Raw genomic sequence first — 25,416 nt, forward strand, 5'->3', positions numbered from 1 at the left:
TAGTCTCAGGCAAGGATTTGTTTCTGGGAGCGATGCGAGGGCTCTGCAGGCACCCAGCTCCTTGCTGTCCCAACGACGATGACGCTGGTGGCAGGATTCCTTCCATCCCAGCAGCTTTGAGCCTGGGCTTTGCACAGTTAACAGGAAACAAGAAGCCTGTTTGAATGTTTCCGCCTCCATCTACCTGGAACGAACCGCAATTAATCCACCGGTTGCGCCGCCAACGCAGTGTTGTAATTGGATTAATTAGAGCGGAGCTGGCGGCCGCACTGGGGAGGTTTGGCCCCGGCTGCAGCCTCCTCCAGCGTTGGGATTCGTGGGATCCGTGCCTGCCGGGCGCTGGACCAGCAGCACCAGGGGATGCCGAGGCAGCACTCACCGGGCCGCGGGCGATGGAGCTGGCTGATGGCTCAGGGAAACGACCTGTCCGCTAATTGGAGTTGATGAGGCGTGGCCTGGTTAACGGGGCTTGTAAAGAGGCAGCAGGAGCAGAGGGGGCTGTGTGTGGGTTCTGCTGTCAGCCGAAGGGACCCAGAGGAGGAGCCGGCTGGGTGTTAAGGCAGGTGGGGCACGGAGTCACCTTCCCCATCACCCCTGACTGCCGGAGGGGCAGTGGGTGGTGCTGCCTCCGCCCCAGATTTTGGGGAGAAGCACGGATGAAGGTGAAAGTGGAATGTGAGTCCTGCAGCAAGGCTGAGTAGGACAATCCTGGCCGTGCTGGACCCTATCCTGCTGTTCCTGTGCCAAGCCTGGTGCCCATCGGCCTGGAGGAAAGGTGGGGGACAGATCTGTAGGGGCACGGTGCCTCTAGGCACAAGGAGCATCCCTAAAGGCTGTGGGAGGATGTCAGCCCTGCTCTCCCTGAGCTGAATTGGGTCTAACCTGGTTCAGCTGGAAACCAGTTGTCACAGGGGATTTACTGCAATTGCCTTAATCAACAAGAAAAGCCCTTGGGAAAGCCGGCAGTTCCCTGTGCCGGGGGCTGCAGGAGCACTGAGCTGACTGCTGGCGCTTTTGAAACCCTCGGAGCAACCCTTACTGGTGCAAGGCCAGCTAATCCTCAGCTAACCAGAGCAGTACAAACCACCCCCAAACTGCTGAGAACAGGCTCTGCACCCTAAACCATGCAGGACCCAAGGCTGTAGGACTCCCTCCCTGCTGAAGGGAGCCAGGACCCAGCAGTGCAGCCACCAACCCAGCTCAGGATGCTGAGGAGGTGATACCAGCGGGCACAACCCAGCCTCCAGGTATTCTCTTCCTCCTTTACCCAAAAGGAAGAACAAAATCCCACCAGTTCCTTCATTCTCCAGAAAAATTAGGGCTTTTTTTTCTGAGATGAATCAGCCTCCCCAGGAGGCACGTGGGGTGATGTGTGGATGCAGCCTCAGCATTAGCCAGGTAATTTGGGGCTGAGGAGGTGACCCAGAAAGGACATCAGGGCTGCTGCAAGGGGGAGTGGGGGTCTCTGGCCAAGCAGGAAGGGTTTGCCACAGCCTTGGGCTCATCCAAGCTCACAACAACAGCCAGCAGGGAAGAGGACCTTTCCAAGAGCCAGACACACCCAGATACCGCCAACAGCTCTGGAGCCCGTGGGAGGCGTTGGGTACTTGCCCCACCCTGGCTGGAAGATCCCATTGTCCTCAGGGCTCTGCTGTGACCTTGGGGCGAGCTCCAGGAGCTGTCAGTTCTTGACCCAGCTTGCAAACCACCCTGAACGGTGACAGCAAGGTCAGCAAGATTTAGGGCCCCTGGACACATCCTTAGTCACATCAGTTCCTGTGGTGTATACTTGGCTGTAATTTAGCCTGGTTTAATTGTGCTTAAATTAGCCACAAATGGAACAGCACTGCAGCTGCGCTCAAAAATATATAAAATTACAGCACACTAAAACATTTCCACGTTTCATTAGTGTGTCTTAATGGGAAGTGTCTGCTCCCCAAACTCTCTGTTTACTCTCCAGAGCAGTAAAAGTTTACACATTTGCCGTTGTGCTGCCCATTAACACTGCAAAGTCCTCTGTGTGTTTTGCAGGGGCAGCGCTGCTCCTCACAGGGATGGAAAGCCTGAAATTTAGGGGGACTGTGCTCTCCTGAGGCATTTCTGCATGGGCGGGAGTGAGCTGAGCAAGGAGCATCCTGACTGCCAGGTGGGAGCAATCTCACACCGCAGGAGAAGCACAAGAGCCCCATTCCCGGGATGGTGCTGCCTGTCCCCCTGGCTTTATCAAAGCTCCAGCTTTCTCCCAAGCAGGGTAATGCCTCGAATCCAAATCAGGAAGCTTTTTCAGTGGAAGCAGCATTTTAGCAGAAGCCTATTTAACGCTTAGGCTGACGCCCTCGAGTGCTTTATTTTAAAGCATTTTTGTTCTTCTCCATTATCAGTAATAGTCTATAAAAGCCAAAACGCAGCACTTTGCTCCTGCCTGCTCCTGCCTGCTCCATCCCCCTGTGGTGTGGGCAGCCCTGCATGGCAGAGGCTGAGGAGGCTCCTCTGTCCACAGCTCCCACTGCCCCAGCACGATAATCCAGAGGGGGAAAAATCCAGGGGAAAAAACTCAGCAAGAGGTGATTGCATGGGGTCAAACCACTTTCCCCATCAGCATTCCCCAAACAACTTTCCCCAATGCCTTTGGTCTTGGGCAGCATCTTCCCAGGGGATCATGTCGTGAAAGGAGTTTTAAGATTAGAATACAAAGTAAAAGGGTGGGGATTGTCCCTTGTCCCTCTCCCACTTTATCCAGATCTCAGCTTCCCCAGGGAAACGGACTTTTGTACAAGGGGTGGCCAAGGAAGGGTGAGGAGTGAGCTCGAGCAGTTTGGGGGATTCAAACCTCCTCCTGCTCCTGACTTGGCTCATGGGTTCAGAACAGAGAGGTGCTGCCAGGCACAGGGAGCTGCTGGAGGAAGGGGAGCAGGAGCTGGGCTGTCCCCGGGAAATGGAGTGAGCCAGGAATGGAATCATCTCAGCGCTGGCTTGGAGGAAGACGTGCATCCTGAGTCTGACCCCTTCCACCTTTCCCAAGCTGGAGGCAAAAGCCCGATGCCTTCCCGCTCTGCAGCCCAAACTTGTGCTGAGCATCCCCAAACTCCCTCCTCCAGCCAGACCCGAGCTGGAGGCTGGGATCCGACCAAGCTGGCTCCGCCTCGTTAGGCAGTAATTACTTCAACAGGCAGCGGTGCTGTTCGTGTGATTGGAGGCTGCTAATTGCCAGCGGGGAGGGCAGTGAGAAGAAAACAGCCTTGCTCTCCCCCGCTCCGGGGTACATCCTCGGGGCCCTGGGAGCTTCTGCCTGCGGTCGGGGGTTGCCTGTGCCCCCCGCAGCCCAGCGAGGGGCTTTGCTCCCGGTCTGGAAAGCCGGGCCCTGTCTCTTCTGCCCGGACACATGTGGCTGCGGGCTCTGCCCCCTCTGCCCCCCTCTGCCAGCTGCGTCAGACCTTTCGGCGATGGCACTCGGAGAGCAGCGGCGGCTGCGCAGCTTTGCCGCATGATCCCCGGGGGCTACTCGCCGCCACGGCCACTGCCACTCAGAGGGGAAAAATCATATTTTCAGCTCCATCCCTCCATTCCCCTTTCCAGTCTGGAGCTTTTTTAGAGCCAAGGGGAAGAAAAGGACGTGGCCTGTCTTCCCTGCCTCCCTCGGCTCCTGTTCTTTAATTCCGCTCTTCCCGAAGAAGCCTGCGAAGGGAACGCTCACGGTGTCCGTCCCTGCGCGTTTTTTTTTCCTTGTACTGCCTAAAAGCCGGGAGGCTTTGGTAGGTAAGCACGGAGGGAAAAAGGCTTTTGTTGGAGCAGACGCGTGGGCAGGTGAGCTGCAGAGCCCCCTCCTGCCAACAGAGAAGCCGGCTGTTTCCACGGAGGCCAGCACAGAAAGCCAGGGCGGGACACGCCTGGTCCTGGGGAGGGGGACACGGGGGTTTGGCAGGCCCCTGCTGTCCATCTGGAGATGATGGAGAGGCATCCTGAGATTCAGGGGCTGTCTGGCGGTGTCCCACTTCCTGGAGGTGACACCCTGCACCGGTCCCACTCCCATCATGGTTTTTCACGCTCAAACCCCACAGGTTTCCCTCTTTCCTGCACAGGGACAGTGGAGCCAGCACTGATGGAGGGGACATGGGAATCCTCATCCCTCATCCTTTGTCGACCCAAACAAGGGGAGCACAGGTCAGCCCCCCAATATCAGCTTCAGCAGCCCCCTCACACCATGTCCAGCATCCTGAAGCTTCTGAGCTGGGCACTGATGGATGGTCTGTGTCCACAGTGGATGCACCCCAGTGCCCACAGCCTTCACTCTTTCCAGGGAAGGCTGCAGCTCCACTTCCCAGCCACTCCTTTATTTATTGCCTGGAGAAACTTGGGCAGGGTGATGGAGGGAGGGGACAGGGTGGTCACTGCCACCATCCTGTGCCCAAGGGACCAGCACAGCCTTGCAGCTGCTCCAGGGCTGTGGGTGCTTCTGGGCTTCCTGTGGGTGTAAATGGCTTTTCTGCCGGCAGAGAAAGGAAGGGCCAAAAAAAAAGGCACTTTGGCAAGTGCCTTGACCTTGGATGCACCTGGATATGGGTACAGGCAGAGTGGGAAACTTGGGTTCTGGGCTCTGCCCAGGGCTGAGGGATCAGCCAGGAGCCTTGCAGGGGAAAGGGCCATAAAACAGGTATTTGCCCCTGGAAAGGTGGTGAATTCCCTCTTGCAACAGTTTGATTCTGCAAAATGCATTTATCAGGCTAAAGATGCTACAGCAGCAGCCTCCCACCACAATCTGAGGGTTTTTCCCAGCTTGGCACACAGCACGCATTGTCCTGTGGCTGTTGCTGTTTCTCCACCCTGCAGGTAACTCCCCACTTGCTCCATGCCACCTTTCTTGGGAAAACCAGCTTGGATCCAGCCCCACTGAGCATCCTCTGTCCCCTCCACACGGACAGGCCCATGGCCAAACCAGGTCAGCATCCATCCACATCTGCCACAGCTTTCAAAGCAGAGCATCACCCCTCCTCCTCCTCTTCTTCCTCTTCCTCCTCCTCCTACCTGGCCAAAGCAGGCAATGTCTTGCAGGAGGCAATGGAGGACCCCCTCCTGCCAGGCACGGCTGGCTGAGTCAAGGGAATAATTGGTAGGTGCTTCTGGAGTGCCATGAGCCGAGGACACTCACAGCCTTTGTTTATTGACTCTTGATGATAGAGAATACTTCCAGAGATAATTACTGATTTTCTGCCCTTGCAGCAAACCTGTTTGTCTGGGGAATGGGTGGAGTTCCAATGGCAAGTGGAAGTGGGAATGGGGTGGATTGAGCAAAACCAGACTCTGGCTCTTCTCACCTGGTACAAGCCAAATAAGAAAAAAAACTCCAAAACCTCAACATTTATAGAAAAATATTTGTGCAGCTCCAGGACAAGCCCAGCTTTCTTCTCTCTACTAGGGAGAACAGATTAAAACATAATCCTAGCTAAACACATTTTCTCCTTTCCCTCCCTCTGGGTACCGTACCTGCACACACACAGCTTCTTCCTACTGATCCCTGCTTCCCTTGGCCCTGGGCTTGTCCTCCTCAACAGCAGCCCAGCACCCACAGTGGGTGTTCACCAGAGCAGGAACACCTCTCTCCATACCCTCAAAACCAAAGACTGTGTATGGGAGGGGATGAGGGGATGGGGCCCTTTAAATGTAGAAGACGGGAAAGCAGGAGAAGGCATGGCTAGAGTTTCTCTGTCCCTGAGCCCTCTCACAAGTCCCTGGGGGGGTTGGATGCTGAGGGGAGGCTTTGGGGATCAAGAGGGTACTGGGTGTTTAATTGTGGGGTGCAGTGGGTTGTAGGGCTGCAGAGCCAGGTGTGGGGAGTGGGGCTGGGGGCTGTAAGCCTTGGGGAGACCCTGGTCTGCAGCCCCCCATGCATGAGGGGGAAGCCTGTTGTGTCACTCAAAAAAAAAACCCAAATAAAGAAGAACTCTTTAAGGGAGACAGTTTTTGTATTTTGTATTATTTATATTTTATTTTATACTATCATATTTTCTTTTATTAATATGTTCTGCTTTGGAGGAAAAAGTGAAATTATCCTTTAAGTCCCAGTTTCCCTGTTCCTATCCTAGGACTTACTTGCTCTGCTACAATTTATGGCAAACATTTGAACCTGGCAGAGCCCCACGTTACTGCTGGAGCTGTAAATAACCTGGGGTGGCATTTATGGCACTCCCATAGGTGAATAACTGGGGGCTGTGTGCTGCTGGCAAACAGAGGTCCCACAGGGCAGGCAGCACCTGCCGGGGCTCCAGGGATGCTGTGGCCATGTCCACCCCCATGGGACCAGTCCCACAGCCCCCACAGGGACACCAGCCCCAGTTCAGAGAAGTGTTGGCAATGCCATGGGTTAATAGACACACTAAAAGCGCACAGCATCGCTTCTGCTTATGATATAGTGCTTTTTCTGGGTATCTTGTAATGCTTTCTCAGGCTGTTTATTTATGAGACAATTTATTACTGCGCAGTTATTCTATAGCAGGGAAGTCTATTCCTGGGAGCCTCCGTTAACCGAGCCAATTGCTTAATTGGCTCACTGATGTGTCCACAAGGTACGCCAGGAGAGAGGGCTCTTGTAATGATCGCAGCCTTCCTCCTGCCCACGCACCACCCGTGCTGCTAATTTAATAGTGCAAACATTTATTATTCCTTTTATTTGGGACTTAATGTTAGGGCGATTAGAGCCATTCTGGGATGGCTGGTGGAAGGGAGTGAAATGCCCTGGAGTGCTATAGGGACCCTGGTTGCAGCTGGGAGTGGTTGGGCTCATCCTGCAAAACCCAGGGGATGGTGGTGTCTTGCAGGGGGTGTGGTTAATGAGGCACCAGCAGAGGTTTGGGGCTGACAGTGCCGGTGGGACTCCTGCCTGATCCTCACCCCACAAATCAGAGCGAGATTGGGGTGTGTATGTACTTACACCTGATCCCTATTTACTGAGTTTAATGTGCTCTGAAGGGGAAGCTGGTTCCTAATGAACAGCCGGTGTTCTGTGGAAATCACTGGAAGGGCCAGAGGAAAACCAAGCTTGGATTTGCTTGGGTGGGGAGTCCTTGTCCCTGCCCAGCTGTAGGGCACTACAGCTGGGCTAGTAGTGACTCTTCTGGGGCTGCTGTGTGTGCCCTCCCCAGCCGTTCTTTCACAGCGTGGCAGCTCTAGACCTCTCAAGCCCTTTCTCCTTCTTCTGCCCTTTCCTGACTGTGACTGTCCCTGGACGATCCCCACTCTGACATCTACCCACGGCGTGTGCAGCGTGCCCTGGGCTAGAACAGAGCTGCAGCTCCCAGCCGGCCTTTCCCAGGCATCGCGGTTTCCCGGGGGGAACAGCCTCCCAGCGAGCATCTCTACGCTGTGCATGAACGTTGTCCTTCTCTGTCGGGTTTTTAGGCATTGTCTGGCAGAGCTGACAGTGTTTCTATAAGCCCTGCTGGATCCGTGCCCGGTCTCCCTGCTGCCGCCTCCCCGGCATCCATCTCCAGCCGCCCCTGGCCTCGCGGCACGAAGCTCCGCCGGCGTGTGCCACCGGTGCTGCGGCTCTCGGTGTGGGACACAGCCCCTGATCCCGGCTACCAGCGGGACAGACAGGGCAGGAAGCAAAACGGGGCAGGGAAGGAGGAGTTCGCAAACCACGCCGCCAGAACGAGCCTTCTGCTAATGTATTTGTAGCAAAGAAGCGATTAAGTTTCCCCATGATTTTCCTTCTTCTCCGGCTCCCACCGCCTATTGTTCCTGGTTCCATTATCCCCCCGCCGCTTACATAAACGTATCATGCGGGTTTCTGAGGCACAATAGAGAGAGTCTCATTCATCCAAGGTCACCAGCTTTTACTTGCGCTTCAAAGGATCTGGTAGAAGAAGCATTTTCTCCTAAAGACGTTTTTATTGTACTCAGCGCAGAGGCTGAGGGAAATCGCAGCGCGGCACTTGCACTGCCCCAGCTCTTCTTCCCTCCCCATGCGTACAGTCCTGGCGGGTCAAATCCTGCCCTGGAAGGTGAGGAATTGTTTTCTGTGCTGGTTGGGACCCCACTGTAGGATTCCCAGCCTGCCACTGCACTGGAGCCAAGGAAATGCACGCTCCATCCCTGCCCCTTCCCAGTTAAAAGAGAAGGCGGGCGAGCGGGGGGTGGGGAAGAAAGGGGAATGTCTTTCAAAATCTCTGTCCCATATGGGTCTCGGTATGGACGAGTTGTACAAGAGTGCTCTCCACGGCCTCCTGCTGCTTTCTCCCTCAGCTGTGGCTCCAGGCTCTCCCTTTCTTTACTTGTATCTGGTTGGGACTGGGTAAACACGAAGGCTACTGGCAGCCTCTGTGGGGAGACGGGGACTCGCTCTGCCCTGGAGGGTTTGTGCCCCGCAAAGTGCAGCGGTGCCCCCGACCCAGCAGCCAGTTGGGAGCGGCCTGTCGGCTGGGGAAGGAGATGATGGGGATGGCGCACGGACGGTTCTGGGGGCTGGCAGGGGATGGAAGCCCCCCAGGAGCCACCTGGTGGGGGTGAGCGGCGTGTGGGGGAGCGGACCCGACCCGAGCGGGGTCGCGGGTCCCCTGGAGCCGCCCCCTCCCCGGGCTCGGCTCCGCCGCTCCAGGCGCAGCGGCGGCGAGGGCGGTGCCGGGGAGGGGACGGTGGCGGGTCCGGCCCCTCTGCCCGCCCCGCCGGCACAAAACGGGAGGCGGGGGCGGCCGCGGCCGCACTCTCCGCTGCGGGCCGGGCCGAGCGGCGTGGGGGATGTAGCGCTCAGCACCGCGGACAGCGGCGGGGCCGGCTGGGGGCTGACCGTGGGTCCGGGGGCCATGGCCGGCGTGCAGCAGGGCGAGAAGCAGCTCTTCGAGAAGTTCTGGAGAGGCACCTTCAAAGCCGTGGCCACACCGCGACCCGAGAGCATCATCGTGGCCAGTATCACCGCCCGCAAGCCGCTGCCCAGGTAAGGGCTGCCGGGACACGGGAGTGGGGCCTCTGGGAGACCCCTCGTCCTTCTCCATCTCTAGTCCCCTTCCCACCATAAAGAGGGTCCTGAGTGTGTCCCCCCGCCACGACCAGTTAGTGGCTGGAGGACCCGGGGGACCCGCCCCGTGCCTGAGGCTGGGGGATGCCGGCTGGCTGAGCCCCCTCCCCGGGCAGGTGCTGTGTTCCAGAGCAGAGCAGGTTTGGGAAACTTTGGTTCGGTGGTTCTTGGAGCCCGGGCTTTGGCTGAGCCCCAAGGGGGGAGCAGGATGAGGGGCTGGAAAGCTCTAGCTGGGCTGTGGAGAGGGGGACAGTGTGGGGGGCATCAGCTGGAAAGTGTGACCAGCTCCCTCCCCGCCGTGCAGAGCCCTGGGGTGTGTGTCCTGCTGGTTGCCTTGTCTCTGTGTCGGCCCTTCACCTGAGACCTTTGGGAAGGTGAAACAGCTCCCCTACGGCTGGACTCTGCCTTGTCACAGAGGGGAGGCTGGTGTCCCCCAGGGACACGCAGTGCAAAGAGCCTGGTTGCTGCCACGGACTGGGGCAGCTCTTGGGATGGTGTCCCCCACATCCCACAGCCAAGCAGCCTTGACTTTGTTCATCCAGTACCTGTCCTGTCCTCCTGCTCCAGGAAAGTTGGTGCCCCCATGTTTGCCAGAGGCTGAGCAACAGAGAAACGCATGAAATGAGGCAAGGGGGCTGCAGGTACCCCCTGAGCCACTCTGCCAGGCTGTCACACAGGCAAGGGTCCATGTGGCTTCCTCACAGCCGTGCACACTCTAATTTAGATCAGCTTTATTTTGCTGACTGTCTCAATTTGCTGACTGTCTCAATATTGGTTAATAATACACTGTTTGTGCTGGTTTTATAAAGAAAGGACACTTTTGCTGGCTCTCGTCTCTCTTTGCTCTGTTTTTCTTCTGCCAGCTTCTGCCCAGCTGGTGTGGGGAACCAGCCAAAGTTCCGTGGAGGTGATGGGTCTGTAGAGGAGAGGGTCTCGGTCTGCAGCAGGCTGAGTGTCGGAGGCTGAGCCTGCACTGAGGAGTAGAGAAACCCTTTGGAATGAGCTGTTTCAGATGCTCCCCGTGCCAGTGGAGGCTGTGAGCCACAGCAACAATGGGGATGGGGGTCCTGCTGCTTGTGCAGTGTGGGGGTCCCTTCTGCCCCTGCAGCACAGCTGCTGAGCACGGATTTTTCCAATCCCTCTGATTTCCATTAATCTGGCTAGGAAATTGGGAAGGGCATGGCTTTGGCCTCCAATGGAGAAGAGCAACTCTTGTTTCCACGGGCAGTGTTTGCAGGGCTTCAGCCTTTGTTGGGGAGAGGAAGCGCTGTGTTTTTCTCCATCCCTGCACCAGGTGTGGTTGGCACCTGAAGAACTGAGGGCTGGCTTACACACACACTCCTGCCTGACAGGTGCCTGAGTGAGCCGTGCTGCTTTGCAGTTGGAGGTGTCATAAGGCAACAAATTAGGGTATTGGGGAAGTACAGCAAGCCTGGGTGCCAGGAGTGATGCCTGGCTCCATCTAACCAGCAGTTTGGATTGTGCAGACATGCTGGTGGGGCTGAGCACCGTGGCTCGGGGTGTTTGCAGATCCATTGAAAAGTTGCCAAATGTGTGTACCTCTCCGTGCTGTTGGTAGTGACAGCTCCGGTGGGAGGGAAACTATCCAGGAGCTCTTGGCACACAGCAAAACGACCCCACCAGCTTGGCTTTGCTGTGGTTTGCACCTCAGCACAGCAGATCCAGGTCCCCACGCCAGGATGTGCTCTGGCCATGCTGCTGTGGGGTCAGTGGAACCTGGTTCCTTTTGTCCCCTCGTAGCGTGTGCTGCTGGATGGGGATACTCCCTGTGGTGTGGCCATCTGCACACAGTTGCTGAATGGGGCCAGCCTGGTGGGGTTCACCCTGGGGTCCGCAGGACCCATGCTGCACTCACCCTGTCCAAGGCATGGAGGGGCTCTGCCGCTTGAGGGGCTGCCACCAAAGGCTGTGGTGACAGAGATGCTGCAGTTCCCAGCTCCTCTCATCGGTGCTGCCGGCTCGGCTCGCATCCCACAGGGCTCTGTCAGGAGCCCGAGGCTGCCATTTGGGCAGGATCACACCTCTGAGATGCCAGATCTCACACCCTGAGGGGCTTTGCAGCAGGTCCCCATTGGAGTGCACAGTGATGTCCCCAAGCTGGCACTAGGCTCTTAGTCCAGCAATAGCCAGAGCCGGCCTCCTGCTCCCCATCCATGGAGAGAACAGACCCAAGGCTTGCAGCAGCTCCTCTTGTAGTGGTCTCAGTGCCCGGCTTCACTCTGGGTTGTTTTTCCTGAAGATTTCGCTGTGCCAGTGCTTGGATCGTCCTCTCTTCCCTGACGATATTCCCGGCTAATTTAAGAGCAAATGACTGTGGTGCCAGCGAGCAGAGCGCACCAGAGAGGAGATGGGAAGACCAGTTAGCCAAATGAAATATTAAGATGACCATCTGGATTCCTGTTTTCTCCCACACTTGACAGCAGGTCCCCTGCAAACACCCTGCCCTGGATCTGGCCCTGTGCTTCCCACAGCAGTGGAGATGCTGCCATGGTTTCTATGCCAGTGCTGCCCACCTCCCCATCAGTTTTGCTGGCTGATCCTGTGCCCTTGTGGAGCGCCAAGGGGTTCAGCTGTAGCATGGGGGGTCCTGTCAAGGACCCCCCCAGTGTCCATAGCCCAAAGCTGGCCGTGCAGAGTGCCCTGAGCGTGGCTAAGGGCTCAATCCTGCATCCTTGTGGGGCAGTGATGGAGTTCCCTGGACAGAAAGTGATTTTTTTTCCCCTTGCCCCATCCCTCACCACCAACTTCCTGCTGGTTCTGCAGATAAAACCTCTTCCATCTAAATTCCCATCAGGCTCTCTTGGAGGTTTGGAGGGTTAAAGCTCTGCTAAACCCACGGTTCATCCTGGAACAAAAGAGTATGTTAATACCTTCCCTCCTGGTCCTGCTGGGGCTGGGGGGACCATGAAATCCAGCCCCCCCAGACAGCTTTGTGCCCAGAGCAGAGCTCTGCCAAAGTAAATGGATTATGGACCAGTTTGCAGTGTGAAAGGAAAAAATGAGGTGATGGGGAAAGGGGCTTTTCCAATTAACCTTTTCCCACACGGGGCCTGGTGGAGCTTTGCTGTGCAGCTGAGGGTGGGGGACTGGGTGGTGTGGGGAGGTTGGGAAAGGCTGGGGCTGACCCAGAGCTTGCCTTTGCAGGGGAATTGCTCCAGTATATGTAAAATCCCAGTGTGGGATTTGAGGGGGTTTTGTGTCCAGTGTGCTGGGGAGGGATGGGGTCAGGGACAGGGACCACCTACCCTGCCCTGAGCCCCTCTGCCAAGCTAGGGTGCCCTCATTCCCCTTCACTGGACCACGGGAATGGAGCTTTGGCTCTTGTGAACTGAAAATGCTTTTAAAATCTCCTTTGTTGAGGTGCCACCGGTCTCTGCCCAGCCTTTGGAGATGGGTATGAACACCATGCTCTGGCCCCAGCCCCAGAGCAGGATCCCCTTTCCTCCCTCTCAGCTGGGCTTTTGTCTCCATCTTTTCCCTGGGTGTGACCTCGGCCCCAGAGCGGGGCTGAGAGCCCTGTCCTACTAGGAAGCCTGAGTTCTCCCAGCATTGCTACGAATTTCATCAGCACCTGTGCCGGGACCTGGGGACATCCAGTCGGGAGATGCTCCAGGATATCCCTGGGACCTGGAGCTGATGGGAGTCCGGGGGCTTGCGGGATGATTCTGGGGGTGTTTTAGTTCTCTGCTGCCATGCTGCCAGCCACAGTACTGTTGGCATGAGCTGCCCTGTCCCCAGAAACTCAGCTGAAATCCACTTCTGGGCACTCTGGGACTGCGGGCTGTGGGTGCTGGTGTCAGCTCCTGGGGCAGCCGGTGATGCCGAGTGAGCGCCGGCAGCGCTGGGGGAAAGGAGACTCCTGCATCCCTCCCTGCCAGATGGTCTAAGTGGGTCACATCAGGGCAGCGCAGGGGATTTGTGCTTTAACCCTTAATCGCCCGGGATGCACCGTGCATGGAGGGGGAGGGATGTGCTGCTGAAGTGGGATTAAGCCCTGATTTGCCATTGTGGGTGATCTTGGAGACGAGTCTGGGTGCTGCTGCAAACGCGCTGGGACAAGGGTGACTTGTCCTCCCCGCTGCACTGGGACAGGGCAGGAGCAGCCATGGCACTGCAGTGTCAGAGGTCTCAGTATCCCAGCGAGGGCAGAAAACAGCTGCAGTTCCTTTGTGGCCTTTGCAGTGACTTTTGGCCATCTCAACCTCTGGCTTCCCAGCCACCTTTTGATGGCCGCGAGCCCCGCGAGTCCGCAGCAGGCTGGCAGCCCTTAGGCAGGGACGTGGGGTGTGCTGCCGGGGAGGAAGCCCCCGCTGGCAGCCCTGCTGTGCGGATGGCCCCCACTCCCGTTAATCCTCCCCCTTGTTGGCCGGGCATCTGTTCGCGGGAAGAGGCGGCGGCGGGGCCGGCCGCGCCAGCCGCCTGGCTGCCATCTGCTCCCTCCATCCCAACGAGCCCCTGTGCTAATGAGCCCGTGGCCCCTGCCCAAGAGGGGGGAGAGGGGCTTGAAAGGAAAAGCGAGGGGGAGAAGAAAAGCCCCTTCCTCGGAGGGGCTGTCAATAGCGAGGCTTTTGTCTGCCCCTGCCCTGAAGCTCCAGCTGGACGGCGCTGGGAGCAGGGAGAGCTAATTAGGCAGCTCGGGAACCGCCGGGAGGCTGGGGGCAGATGAGTGAGGGGAAGAGTTGGGGATGCCCGCAGGACCCACTCCCTGCTGCTTGCAGAGCCTTCATCATCCTCATCGTCCTTCTTCCCCTCGGCCCTGTCCATCTGCGTCTCCTCTGGACTGGTGCTGGGCACCGTGACGCTGCTGGCCTCCCCACTGGGAAACGCTGTGATTTTGGGGACAGGTAATTTCAGACCTGTAAAAGTCCATTTGAGAGCTTTGCTGAGCTCTGCTTGGGGCCCAAACCATGGGTCTGGTTCCCACGCCTCGCCAGCAAGAACACGGGCACAGCCTGGCCCCGCTGCTGAGAGTGAAGGGCCACAGCAGCTGATGAGGAAACACAGGATGAGGGTCTCCCTGAATCCGGGATTTGCTACCCCATCTCTGGCAAAGGGGGAGCCTGTGGTGTCCATGCTGTGCCAGGGGAAGCACCGTATCCGATCTCTTCAGATGAGGGATGAAATCAGGTGGAAGGAAGCAAAAGGGAGGAAAATTCCACTGGCTGAGTGGAGGATTGTTTTGTAGAAATATTTGATTTCACCCTTGAACAAAGCCACTGAAGACACTGCCCTGGCTGCCAGGCAGCCCCATGTCTGCAGATGCTGGGGGTGCTGGGTTTGTAAGGGCAGCACTGGGGGGAGTCTGGCACCTCGGGGGGCTGTGCTGACTATGGGGTTCCCTCCCTGGCTCAGCAGCATCCGAGCACTTGTGTGAGGCTGTTTCATGGAGTGTGGAGAACCAGGCCAGGGGGAAGTATGACTGTTTAGGGTCTTGTAGGGCTGGGGTTCATCCTTGCCTGGCTCAGGAAGCAGCACCAGCTCCAGCAAGCCCCCATCCCTGCTTGTATCCCATCCCTGGAGAGGCAGGAGAGCAGGACACTTGAACCCCTTGCACATATTCACACCCCTCCCACAAAGTCCAGCTAATTAATATTTAGGGATGTGAGGCCCTAAATAATAAATAGCAGTGATGACCTTGATGACAGGGATTTCTAAGGAGCTTCTACCCAGCGCCAGGTCCTGTGGCTGCTCTAGTCTCCTTGCTGTCACCATCTTGTCCCCATCATCTGGGACAGCCTGTCCTGTTGCAGCTTGTCCCCAGAAAGGGCTCTGCAGATCCCACTCTCCCGGGGGGGGGGGGAGGGGGATGTCCCCCGGGGGGGTCCCCCTCTCCCTGGGGTCTCTGGGCTTGGGAGATTTCCCTGGCCTTCTCTGCTCAGCCCCATTCCTACCCCTTCCCACATTTCCATGGCAGGTGGCTGCACCTTTTTCTACATCCATTTCTCTATAAGACGGACTTACCAAATGCAAACCCTGAGTCACTGAAATGAAATCATTTCATGCATGATCACCCTTTCCTTTTCTTTCCTTGTTTTTTCCCATTTTCTCCCTGTGGGCATTGAAACCTCTTCATCACTGCAAAGCCTGACCCGGGCCAGAAAATCCCACCAGTGTTTCAGCTGCAGAGGGTGCCAGGGCTTCTGCCACAGCCCCTGCTCTGGCATGAGTCCCCAGGGGCTCTTTGCTGTTCTGAGACTGGGTCTGCTGCAACCCACAGTTCTTCCTGTGACCCACACACAGCTCCCACCCCCTTGGGTCCTCCTCTGGCCGCAAATCCCTGGTGGTACCATCAGCTGGAAAACAGGGCTGGGTTTGATGCATCCCCAGCAAAGGGCAGGGAAAAAGGCCAAATCCCAGGAGCCATCTTGTGTTTGCAGCCTTGCTTGATGATTTCGTAGGTGTGTGCAAAGGCACAGAGGTTGTGATGCCTGAAATCTGGTGGGAGTGGTGGGTCCCAGCAGCAGAGCATCCGGAACAGGGCTTTGGTATGGATCTGGCATATGCCGGGGATGAGCGGGCTGGACCACCACTCCCAGCAGCCTGGCCAGGCACAATGCCCACGTCTGTGCCACCATCTCCTGGCAAAGGCCATGTGACCCTCTGCAGGACACCGGGTGCTGCAAAACTGGCTTCTCCATCAGCCACTTGAGCCGAAAGCGCTGACAAACATGGGGAGTTTAAAAATAGCCGTTTTTTTCACATGCGGCAGGAACACTTTCCCTGCCAGCGCAGTGGGGACTGCAGGAAGGGCTTACAAAAAATAATGCAATTGGTGAAAAAAACTCTATTAAAAACTGTACTGGTGTTTGAGGCGGGCCGAAATGAGTCCCCACTCTGGAGGCAGTGAGGCTGGGGCTCCACTGATGACCCATTGAACTCTACATGTTTAATTTATGTCTCATCATTAATGGAAGAAGAAGCAGGTGCTGGCCAGCCCCAGCCAGGGGCATCTCCTCATTCACCCCCGAGTGGGTGCCTGGGTGGGCAGGGGGACACTGTGGGCAGGGTCCTGCTGCCTGTGGGGCTGCTCTTCTCTCTCCTCCCTGGGGCAGGGAAGGCTGTGACTTTTGGGTATGGGCTGTGGGGGCTTTCTGCTGTTGGGTTCCAGGGCTGGGGTCAGGTGCCCGTCTCGCATGTGGGTGGCTGAAGTGCTCTGAGACCCACAGGCAATGATGAGAAAATGGGTTTTCTCTGACACTAACATCAAATTCCAGCAGCGCATAATCCCACTGGAACCTGATGGCACTTTGGCAATGGGCTGGTTGTATTGAATTGATCTCTGTGCCCTGCCCACGTGTGTTGGAGGGTGACTGGAACAGAGTGGGGCAGGAGGCTGGGATTTGAGCTGCATTACTGTCAGGATGAAGAATTTAGCTACTGCCCAGCAAGAGAAATATTTTTGCATTAAGGGAGATTTCACAGTTAAAGAGCTCCTGATGCATTAATCTGTGGGTCAACTGGAGCTGCTGTACAATCCCTGCCCACCAAAGCCATGCAAGTGTAACACCAATCTATAATAGCATGTAAATAGAACAGAACTTACTCTCCACAGCTCCATCAGCTGCAGCCAGGAGAACAACCCTGCTCTGCCAGAGTGGGCATGGACACGGCTGTGGTCCAGAGGGTGCAGGAAGCAATCTGGAATTTGGGCAGATCTACCCCTGAGGCTGGTGCTTTAACTCACCTATAAAGCATTTGCCCTCTTCAAATCCCCCTGCTCCGATCAGAGCCTGGTCAGGATTGTTATGATGGAGACAAGCAAGACACGTGGCTTCAGCACTTCTTTGAAGGGATGGGGTTTTTATTCTCCAGAAAATTCCAAGACTGGCAACTTACAGAAAATAAACAGGATATGTTGGCTGCATCACCCCCAGGATCCTGGGACATCCCCAAGTGCAGAGATTCAGTCCTCTCCAGTGGCTGGAGAAGTTGTTGGTTTTGGACCAGTCCTTGTGCTCTCCCAAACACTTCCCACATGTGGGTCAGGAGCCAGTGAAGGGGAAGGATATTCTTTATATCTTTTGGAGGGGTTTTGGATGTTTTGGTGAGTCCAGGCTGCCAGGGTCCCTGTCTCCATCCCTGCCCTCACCGTGAGTGTGGAGCATCTCTGCACCTGCAGGGGCAGAGCTAAAGGCACAACACTGGCAGCGTATGCCAGCGGAAAGTTTAGCTCCTGCTGTGTGCTGCCTTGTGGCAGTAGTTACTACCCCATTGCCTCAGGATTTCACCACAATGCTTTTTTCCACCCAGAGCCCAGATTTCCCCATCCCTCCAAGAGGGCTCAGATGTTCGAGGGCTCTGGGCACAGGAGCTGTGCCATGGGGACGGGTGGGTTAATTTTGCTGTGGAGGCTTGTGGTCCAAAGTGCTGGCTGCCAACTCTCTGGGCTATGAATGCCACCCAGGGCACATCCATTCCTGATTAATGGAAACTGAAAAGCAGGACCCTAAGGACCTGTGGCTCCCCTGCCCCCTCTCCACTGCTGACTGCTGTTGCCAGCCCTTGGCCTGCATTGCTACCAGGTTTGTCCTGCACAGAGCAGAGGACAGCTCTGTCCTTTGCCTTCCCATGGTGGAAAAGCAGGCACTGGAGCCTGTGGACACAGCCTGTGCCCTGCCTGCAGAGCTGGCACGGAGACTGAGCTGCTGCCCTGCTCCCCCCGCTCGCTCTCCCCACCAGTATTGATTTGACCTGAACTCCCTGTAATGTGCTGTGATTTCTTTCAATTAGGCTTTGAGCGAGGCCTCTGCGACATTTAATAGAATTGAACCACTGCCTGGACTAGCACGGACCAGAGGGAGATGCTTGCAGATGCTCCCCCATCCCCAACAAGAGCATTCCTCCATGCCCTATTTTCCCCATGTCCCATGAGGATAATCCCACTGCTCAAAGGTTGCTCCTTGTCCCCTCTACATTTCCTAGCTCTTTGCATCCACTGGACTGGTGGGTTTGCCAAAGGACAGATTTCAGGGTGCTTCTTGCTCTGTGCAGGAGCAGCCCCACTGCAAACAGGAACTGAACCGACCCTGAGAACTCCTCATCTTCACATCCCCAGCAAAGCTTTCCCCTTTCTCCTTGCTGGCTGTCATCTCCTCAGGGATGTACCTAGCCAAGTCAGGGCTTGGTGTCACATTGTTTCCGGCAAACTAATGGGCAGGGTGCTTATTTTCAGAGATTGTGTGGAGCAGAAATCCTTGCCCTTCATCTCCAGCTGCAATTACCAAAGCCAAGTTGATGCAGTTGATGGTAATAGGATGGTAACACTGTCTGAATTTGTATTTAATGCTGATTCCAAGGGTCTATAATCTTCATCAGCACCACATGACTTTTTATAGAACAGAAAAATGTGAGAGCGGTTAATGAGCTGTAATTCTGGAGAGCTTCTGCCTTGATTGGGACTAATTATTTTCTTTATAAAAATAATTAACCATCCACACAACCTATAGAGTGAAAGGCATGTGGCATTAATTAAACCATGTGGTATTTTCACTGCACCTTTATCTCCAGTTTCCCATCACATCCCAGATAGACGGTCACACACTGCGGAAAGCCAGGCTGGGCACAAGCTGCCATCGTGTGAGGGCTTGTGCTGGGCACAAAGATCAGGCCCTGGGTGAGGGGGCTGCATCCAGATCCCAAATCCACAGCCTCTTGGCCCTGCATGTACTGTAAAACTCCTCGTTTGGGTAGGAGAGGCTGGTTTGGGGAGGATAAGGTGATGGTACTCATGTGTGGGCTGTCTGTGAGGGTACAGGGGGGATACTGGGGGTGTCAGTAGAACAGCCAGCGGGACCCTGGCAGGGCACAGGGGTCTGTGCTGTGTGCTGTCATTTGCTGTGGGGCATCAGGATATCCCAAAATGGAGGTGGTCACTTTGCACAGGCCAAACCTTTGTTCTCCAGTACTCTGAGATTCTGGGATGAGTCCTGGGCGAATGTGCCCCAGCACCGGGGCTGTGCGTGCTTAGACACACACCTATATAATACATAATTGTTAACAAAACTAATTCCTCTATTTTCCTGGAGATCTTCTGAGAACTAATGAATATATTTGCATAATCTTGATTTTGTTTATGAATAATTCTGGATTATCCAAATGTGAATAACACCAGGGCTTTGCCACTCTAGATTGCCTTTCAGCTGAGGATAGCAAAGCATTTTACAAATATTAGTTCAGCCTCACAAATCCCAGCAAGCAATAAAATTATTATTACACCCAATTAAAGGTGGATGGGATGGAGACTGAAATGATTCTCTGCAGCTCCTCCTGGCTGGGTCTGCCATGGGGACCCACCTGCCTCTTCCAAATCTTCCCCCTAGAAAGCAGCAAGCCGACAAATATAGCCCCCCCTTTCTTTTTTGGGATGATTAAAACAACATTCAGAATTGCAGGGTGGTGTGGATAGTTGAGAGCTGAGAGCAGACAGGAGGTTTCTTTCTGGCTCTGACTCCCACACAGCACTGAGCATCCCACAGCCCTCTGTGTGGCAGGGATGGCACAGCTATACCAACCTTTTCCTCCTTGGAGCACAGTGGGACGAGAAAAGGCCCTGTTTTCCCTTCCAGAAACTCTCCTTAACTCAAAACCTCCTCACCAGTTGTTCCTGGGCAGGCAGCATTACCACTGAGGTGTTTCCCACAGGACCAGGGGGTGCTATAGGGAAAGAGGATTGGAGTCAGACCAAACGCTCCCACCCACAAAGCTGCAATTCGGGAGCTTCCCAGCTCAGCTGACACTGCACATACAGGAAGGCAAAGGGCCCTTCTGGCCATTAAAAGCCCCTGTCAGCAAGTGAGGGTGGGAGTTTAAAGCCCACTTTCCACATCCCTTGCTGGGCTGGGAATGTTGCAGGCTCATGGCTCAGCAGCAGAAATCTGTTGGTTAATTCCTTTCCATGGGAGCTAACTGCTGCCCATGCTTCCCTGCGTGGGGACATCTGCTCCTCATGGTGTCACAGAGCCCTCCTGGCCCGATGTGGCCCTGGCTGTGCAGCAGCCCTGTGCATCACAGGGGGATGGATGTTCAGGAGACAAGTTTCAAACAGAGCAATGTCCAGGGAACCCCTCCTCACCAGACCTTGCCCAGGTGATGCCCTGGCTGGAGACACCCATTTGGCACCCAGGTTGGGGACGTCCATTTGGATGCACCCCGTGGTTCTGTTTCAGGGAGGGCTGAGCATTTTTTAATGTTGGAGTCATTTCAAGCTGAGCCCTTGGGATCACTGTTTGTAGCCACAGGCTACTGAGCGCCATGCCTGTGTTCTGGCACATGGGGTGGCTCAAGGGCTGTTTTTTTAACAACGTGACCTGAGTGTCCCTGTCCCCAGCATGGATGGATGGATGGATGGATGGATGGATGGATGGATGGATGGGGCAGCAGTCAACCAGAGTCATTCCCAGGGCAGCTCTGCAGACAGATGGCAGCTGCATGAACAGGTTGTGTGTTTGGTGTTATCTGAGTGTTGGGACCTCCAGTGTGTTCTCCCCTTTTATCAGTGACAATTCAAAGGAAGAAAATTAAGAGAGAGGAGGAAAAACTTTATGTGAGTGGCAAAGGCAGCATTGCTGCTCCAAGTGGATCTTCTCCAGCCGCCTTCTTCTTACTGCTTCCAATGTGCCTAATTACTAATTAATTTTTAAAGCGATCTCTCAGTGCTCCCAGGAGCTCCGGGTAACTGTGTGCTTACAATTCTCTATCTGATTAAAATTTAACAAGTTGTTATTGGCAAATACACTATTTCACTGCTGGTTGCCATGCCAAATAGCATGGGGTTTGGACAGTGGGGGGAACGGGCACATCTGATGGTCCCTGGAGCAGGGGCTGACCCTGTGCAGCCCCTCGGGCTGGCCACTTGCGGGCAGTGCCAAAGTGCTTCTTTTCTAGGACATCCATGGGTTCATTTCTTTGTTAAACCCTTCCTAAAGCGTTAAGTATCATCCACTGGTGCTCCTCAGCTCCCTGTGCTGTGTTGGGAAGTGCCCAACCACAGCCACTGGGTTCCCTCCTAACCCCTGGTCCTGACCTTTGCCCAGCTTGGTTTTGCCCTGCGCTGCTTGTGGGCAAGGGCTTAATGGGAAATGTGAGCTCAGATCTGGACTTTTTCTAATCACAAGCTCTGCAAGGGCTGTTTCAGGTTGCCCCCGTGCCTGGCTGTCAGCTCACCCCCTTCACGGCTGCTCCAGGCTGCCAGGGGTGATGGCAAGAAAAGGATCTGGGAGTGCTGTTTGAGGCCAGCCTGGGACGAGAGTGGCAGTGGGGCTATGATGGGGTTTAGCATAAGCTCTCAGCCCCAGTCCTCTGGGTCACTCAGGAGCCTGGAGTCCCAAAACATGGATCATGGAACCATGTGCCAGATTGCTGTGCCATGGGGCAGCATGGCCATGTCAACACTTTCATCTGCATTTGTGGGCACCTGAAACAGCAAAGGCTTCTTTCTTCGTATTTCCTGATTGAGGAGACAACTGGCTCCTGTACAGACATGGGAACCCACAGGGTATTTGTCTAAGGAGGATTTGAGGGCAGGAAAGGCCTGAGAGCAAGCCTGGTCCGGCAGTTGTGCAGGTGCTGATGGGCAGAACGCTCCTCAGGGACCTCCGAACCGGCAGCTTGGGAGGCACAAGGTGCTGTAGAAACTGTTCGAGATGGGGCAGCAGTCCAGGTTTTCTTTAGAAACAATGTGACCATGTGCCATATTCCTCAGATTTCTCTCTGTTGTTGCTGGCAGCCAGTCAGCAGAGCCATCGTGGGTTGCTGGCAGTGAGGGAAAGGGACACAGAGCCCTGCAAGGCGCTCAGGAAGGAAGGGGGACAGGGGATAGGGCTCTTGGTGCTCCTGGGGAGGAGGAGACTGAGCCGTGGGGAGCAGGGAGAGGCTGTGCTCACCCTCGTGCCTGACCCTGCCTAAGAAGGATGGTTCACACGGAGGCACCGCTTTCCCCCGTGGAGTTTTCCCTCTGCAGGGATTGTCCATCCCATGCTGCACAGCAGGAGCCGCTGCCGCTGCCAGCTGGTGCCCGGGACGGAGCCCTCCCCGTGGGCTGCTACCTCACAGCATCCCCCAGAGCATCTGGCACTGATCCTGTGCTGCCACTGGGGCCTCTTGCAGCAGGGAAGCCCCTCTGTTCTGATCCAACCATGCATAGTAAATCAGCTGCTGGAAAAGAAAGAGCCAAGCTGCTTTTTTGGCCCAGGATGTGCTGAGAGCGGTTGTTAAACCTTTCTGGAGTCCCAGAAGGAAAAGGAGCTGCATCCAGGCTTGTGCCAGGACACAGGGTTCCCGGGAGCAGGAGGGGGAGGAGAGTCACGACTGGCAAAAATTTGATGAAAACCGTATAGTACGGAATTGTATTTCTCTTCTGTGTTTGAACTGCTTCGAGAAACCCACGTGCCTTTCTGCAGCTGGTGCCTCTGCTGATGCACAGAAAAAAAGAGCGGGGAGAAGATTAAAATTGAACTGGCTTGGAGTCTGTGTAATCAAGGAAAATATCTCGGTGATTTGCTATTATAATTTTCAATAACAAACTGCAGGGCTCCTGCTGCACTAATAATAACGGGTTGAATGAGGTGGGGAAAGAACCTGCCATGGGGTGTTTGTGTGCGTGTGTGTGCTTGTGGGAAGCACTTACAATATTCCCCATCTCCTAATTTTGAAGAGGTATTTTTAGTGCATATTTCAAAGAGCTTTACATAAACACATCTGCTGGAGTTTTTGCTGGGAAATGTCTTTATAGCACTCTTTTCTGTTCCCTCCCTCTTGAGGGACAAGGGAATGGTCTGACCATTTTCTTTTTCAATCAGATGAGCAAAGCCAGAGAGCAAGAGAGAAAATCACAGGCTCATTTTGCCAGTGTCCAAAGACTTCTCAGCCCAAAGGGTGGGCTTTATAGAAACACTTTGAGCAGCCCTCACTAGAGCCCAGGGCAGAAGCACACATAATATGGCTGTGGCATAGAGTGCAGGGATGTGGGAAAGTGGGGATCCTGACCCACCACTGCCCTCTCCTGCACAGCCAAAACCTTCAGGTGAGGAAAGGAGAGGAAGGATGGGGTGTTCCATCACCTGTCCGTGCACTTCTTTGCATGTTACTCAGGAGAATTGGCGAGAACATCCCTGGTGCAAGTGGCTGCAGGCACAGGAGTTTCTCCAGCCTCCCCTCAGGACACCTGTGTCCCGATGTTCCCAGTTCCAGGCAAGATATCTGTCCGTCATCATTTAATGCCAGTGAAACATTCAGAGCTTTCATGCTCGTCAGAGATGTTTTAACCTTTTGTTCTGGGGGCTCCAGTTGGCTGAAGCTGCTCCTGTCTTTTCACTGGGGGGTGTAGACATGATGGGAACATGAAGCCAACCAGGGCTGAAGCAGGGAACGTAGTAAAGTTTTTGTATTAGCTATCCCAAATCCTCTGACCTTGGAAGTGCTGCCAGTGCAGGTCTGCCAAATGCAATCAGTGCCCAGGGCCTCTGAAATGCTTGTGCCTCCAGCACCCAACCCAGCTGCATGTGCAAAGGAAAATAAAGGATAAAAAACCCCAAAAAAGGCTTGGTTAGCATGATTCAGCCCCAGTGTGCTTACACTGATGCTTGCAGGGCAGCTGGGAAGGGCACAGGGGCTGCACAAGGCCACTGAGGCTGGAACTGCTGGGGCTCATCCTGTGGAGGTGAGGGACAATGCAGCTGAGTGGGGAGATGGTCTGATGCCAGGGTCCGGCAGCTGAAAGGTCATTAGGAAGACAATTTTCCTGCTTTTGTCTCCTCTTGAGATGAGTTACTGCGGGGAAAAGGCTGATTGATGAAAGCTTTGTGGCAGGAGACTGCTGTGGGGCCGGGGCAGCCCCGGGCTGGGACACAGGAGCCTCTGTGGGCAGAGGAGGGCAGTGCCCGGCCCCGGCAGCCCCGGGATGGCAGCACACAGGGAATGTCAAGGGCACACCAAACCCGCACTGACTGCAGTCACTGCGGGGCCGACGGGGACTGGCGTCACTGGGCTCAGCTCCTGGAGCAGTATGTGTCACCAAGTGCCACATTTCATGGCCTGATGAGATGGCATTTGGCCATGGCATGGAGCACAGCAGCCCAGGATGGAGGGATGGGCATTTGAGGTTTGAGAGTTTGCTCACTGAGGCAGCAAATGCCTTGTGCCTTTGTCCCGTCCTCTGTGGACAGTGCCAGGATCTGTCTGTGGGCAGGAAGGGCAGTCCTTAACTGGTCTCCATGGTATCCCCACAAACTGGGGGTGACATCCCTTCCCCAGGGAAGGGAGGCAGAATGGGTTGGCCTCAGAGATCCTGCAGGGCACTGCCAGCAGCAAAGAACCACCCATCCCTTCTCCTCCATGTGGCCATAGTGGTTTATGGTGGTTTAACCCCTCTTCAGATAAGGAGTATTTGGGTTCCTTCCCACCAGTGACCTTTGTATTAGGGTAGGTAATAGATCATTTCCCTCTGCTGCCAACATGTTCTGTTAGAGAAGGAATACCTGTGAGAGCCCAAATCTGACGCCACAATGCAGAGGTGGGCAAGCTGGGCTGTGAGAGGCTTGTGCTGGTGGAGAGTTGAGGGCCCTGTGTGCCTGCTGCTTCTCTTCCAGCCACTGCAGCACTGGCAAAAATTGCCATGAGCCCAAAAAACCCCTCCTGGACCAGAGACTGCTGGGATGGGAAGGGACAGGATGAGCCAACTCTGGTGGGTGGTTGCACAGGGCATGTTCTGCACTGAGCTGGTGGCAGGCAGCCCACAGGTGCCGCCTTACTGTGGGGGGTCTCCCATCAGGAGCAGCTGTGCTTCTTCTGGACAGGTCTGATGGATAGGCTGGATTTCTACATGGGAGAAAGAAAGGAAAAAGAAAAATGAGTGCAAGTGATCCAATTGCCAAGTGGAAATGGAGAAACTTGGAGGGCAGGTGGGATGGGTGGGCAGCTGCCTTGTCCTGGTCCAACTGCCTGTGCCCAGGAGTGCATCCTTATGTACAAACATGCTACCAATACACTGGGGAGAGAGGCTGTGGTCCTCACTAGAAGTACTTGAGCAATGTTGTCCCCCAGCAGGGCATCCTTCCTGCCTCCTCTTCTTCCTGCCTCCTCTTGCACATCCCCTGAGCTGCACGAGTCCCGTGCTTCCAGCAGCATCTTGCTGAGCATCCCTGCTGCTCTCTCTGGGCCAGCTCCAGAAAAACCACCCACAGAGGCTTTTTCTTTCCTGCTGCAGGCACAAGCAGCAGGGAAGGTGTGATAATCCCTCCTTTGAGGCCACAGAGATCGTTCACACCAAACTGCATCACTTTTATATCAGTCATGAAAGACGCAAAAGACAATAAGAAAAGAAAATCTCTCTCTCTCTCTCTCTCTCTATATATATATTCAATCAATGTCTATGGAGCTCCACGCCAGGGGAT

General features: G+C 55.3%; 1 protein-coding gene and 1 long non-coding RNA gene across 5 annotated transcripts in view; both read left to right on the forward strand.

Moving 5' to 3' along the window:
* Positions 1–1,892, forward strand: part of LOC109145864 — a 38,581-nt gene extending 36,689 nt beyond the window's left edge. The window contains exon 6 of the long non-coding RNA XR_005603194.1: positions 4–1,892. This is a non-coding gene — a long non-coding RNA (uncharacterized LOC109145864). The remainder of the gene's footprint in view (positions 1–3) is intronic.
* A 6,836-nt stretch (positions 1,893–8,728) lies between these two features.
* SRRM4 (serine/arginine repetitive matrix 4) overlaps positions 8,729–25,416 on the forward strand; it is a 46,503-nt gene continuing 29,815 nt past the window's right edge. For 2 of the 4 annotated variants that reach the window (XM_039560997.1, XM_039560995.1), the window contains exon 1: positions 8,729–8,926. In XM_039560997.1, coding sequence (XP_039416931.1) covers positions 8,796–8,926 — 131 coding nt within the window. In that variant the 5' untranslated portion in view covers positions 8,729–8,795. The remainder of the gene's footprint in view (positions 8,927–25,416) is intronic. The other 2 variants (XM_039560994.1, XM_039560996.1) reach the window with 1 other exon arrangement.

Source organism: Corvus cornix, chromosome 15 (genome assembly GCF_000738735.6).
Source record: "Corvus cornix cornix isolate S_Up_H32 chromosome 15, ASM73873v5, whole genome shotgun sequence".
Lineage (NCBI taxonomy): Eukaryota > Metazoa > Chordata > Aves > Passeriformes > Corvidae > Corvus > Corvus cornix.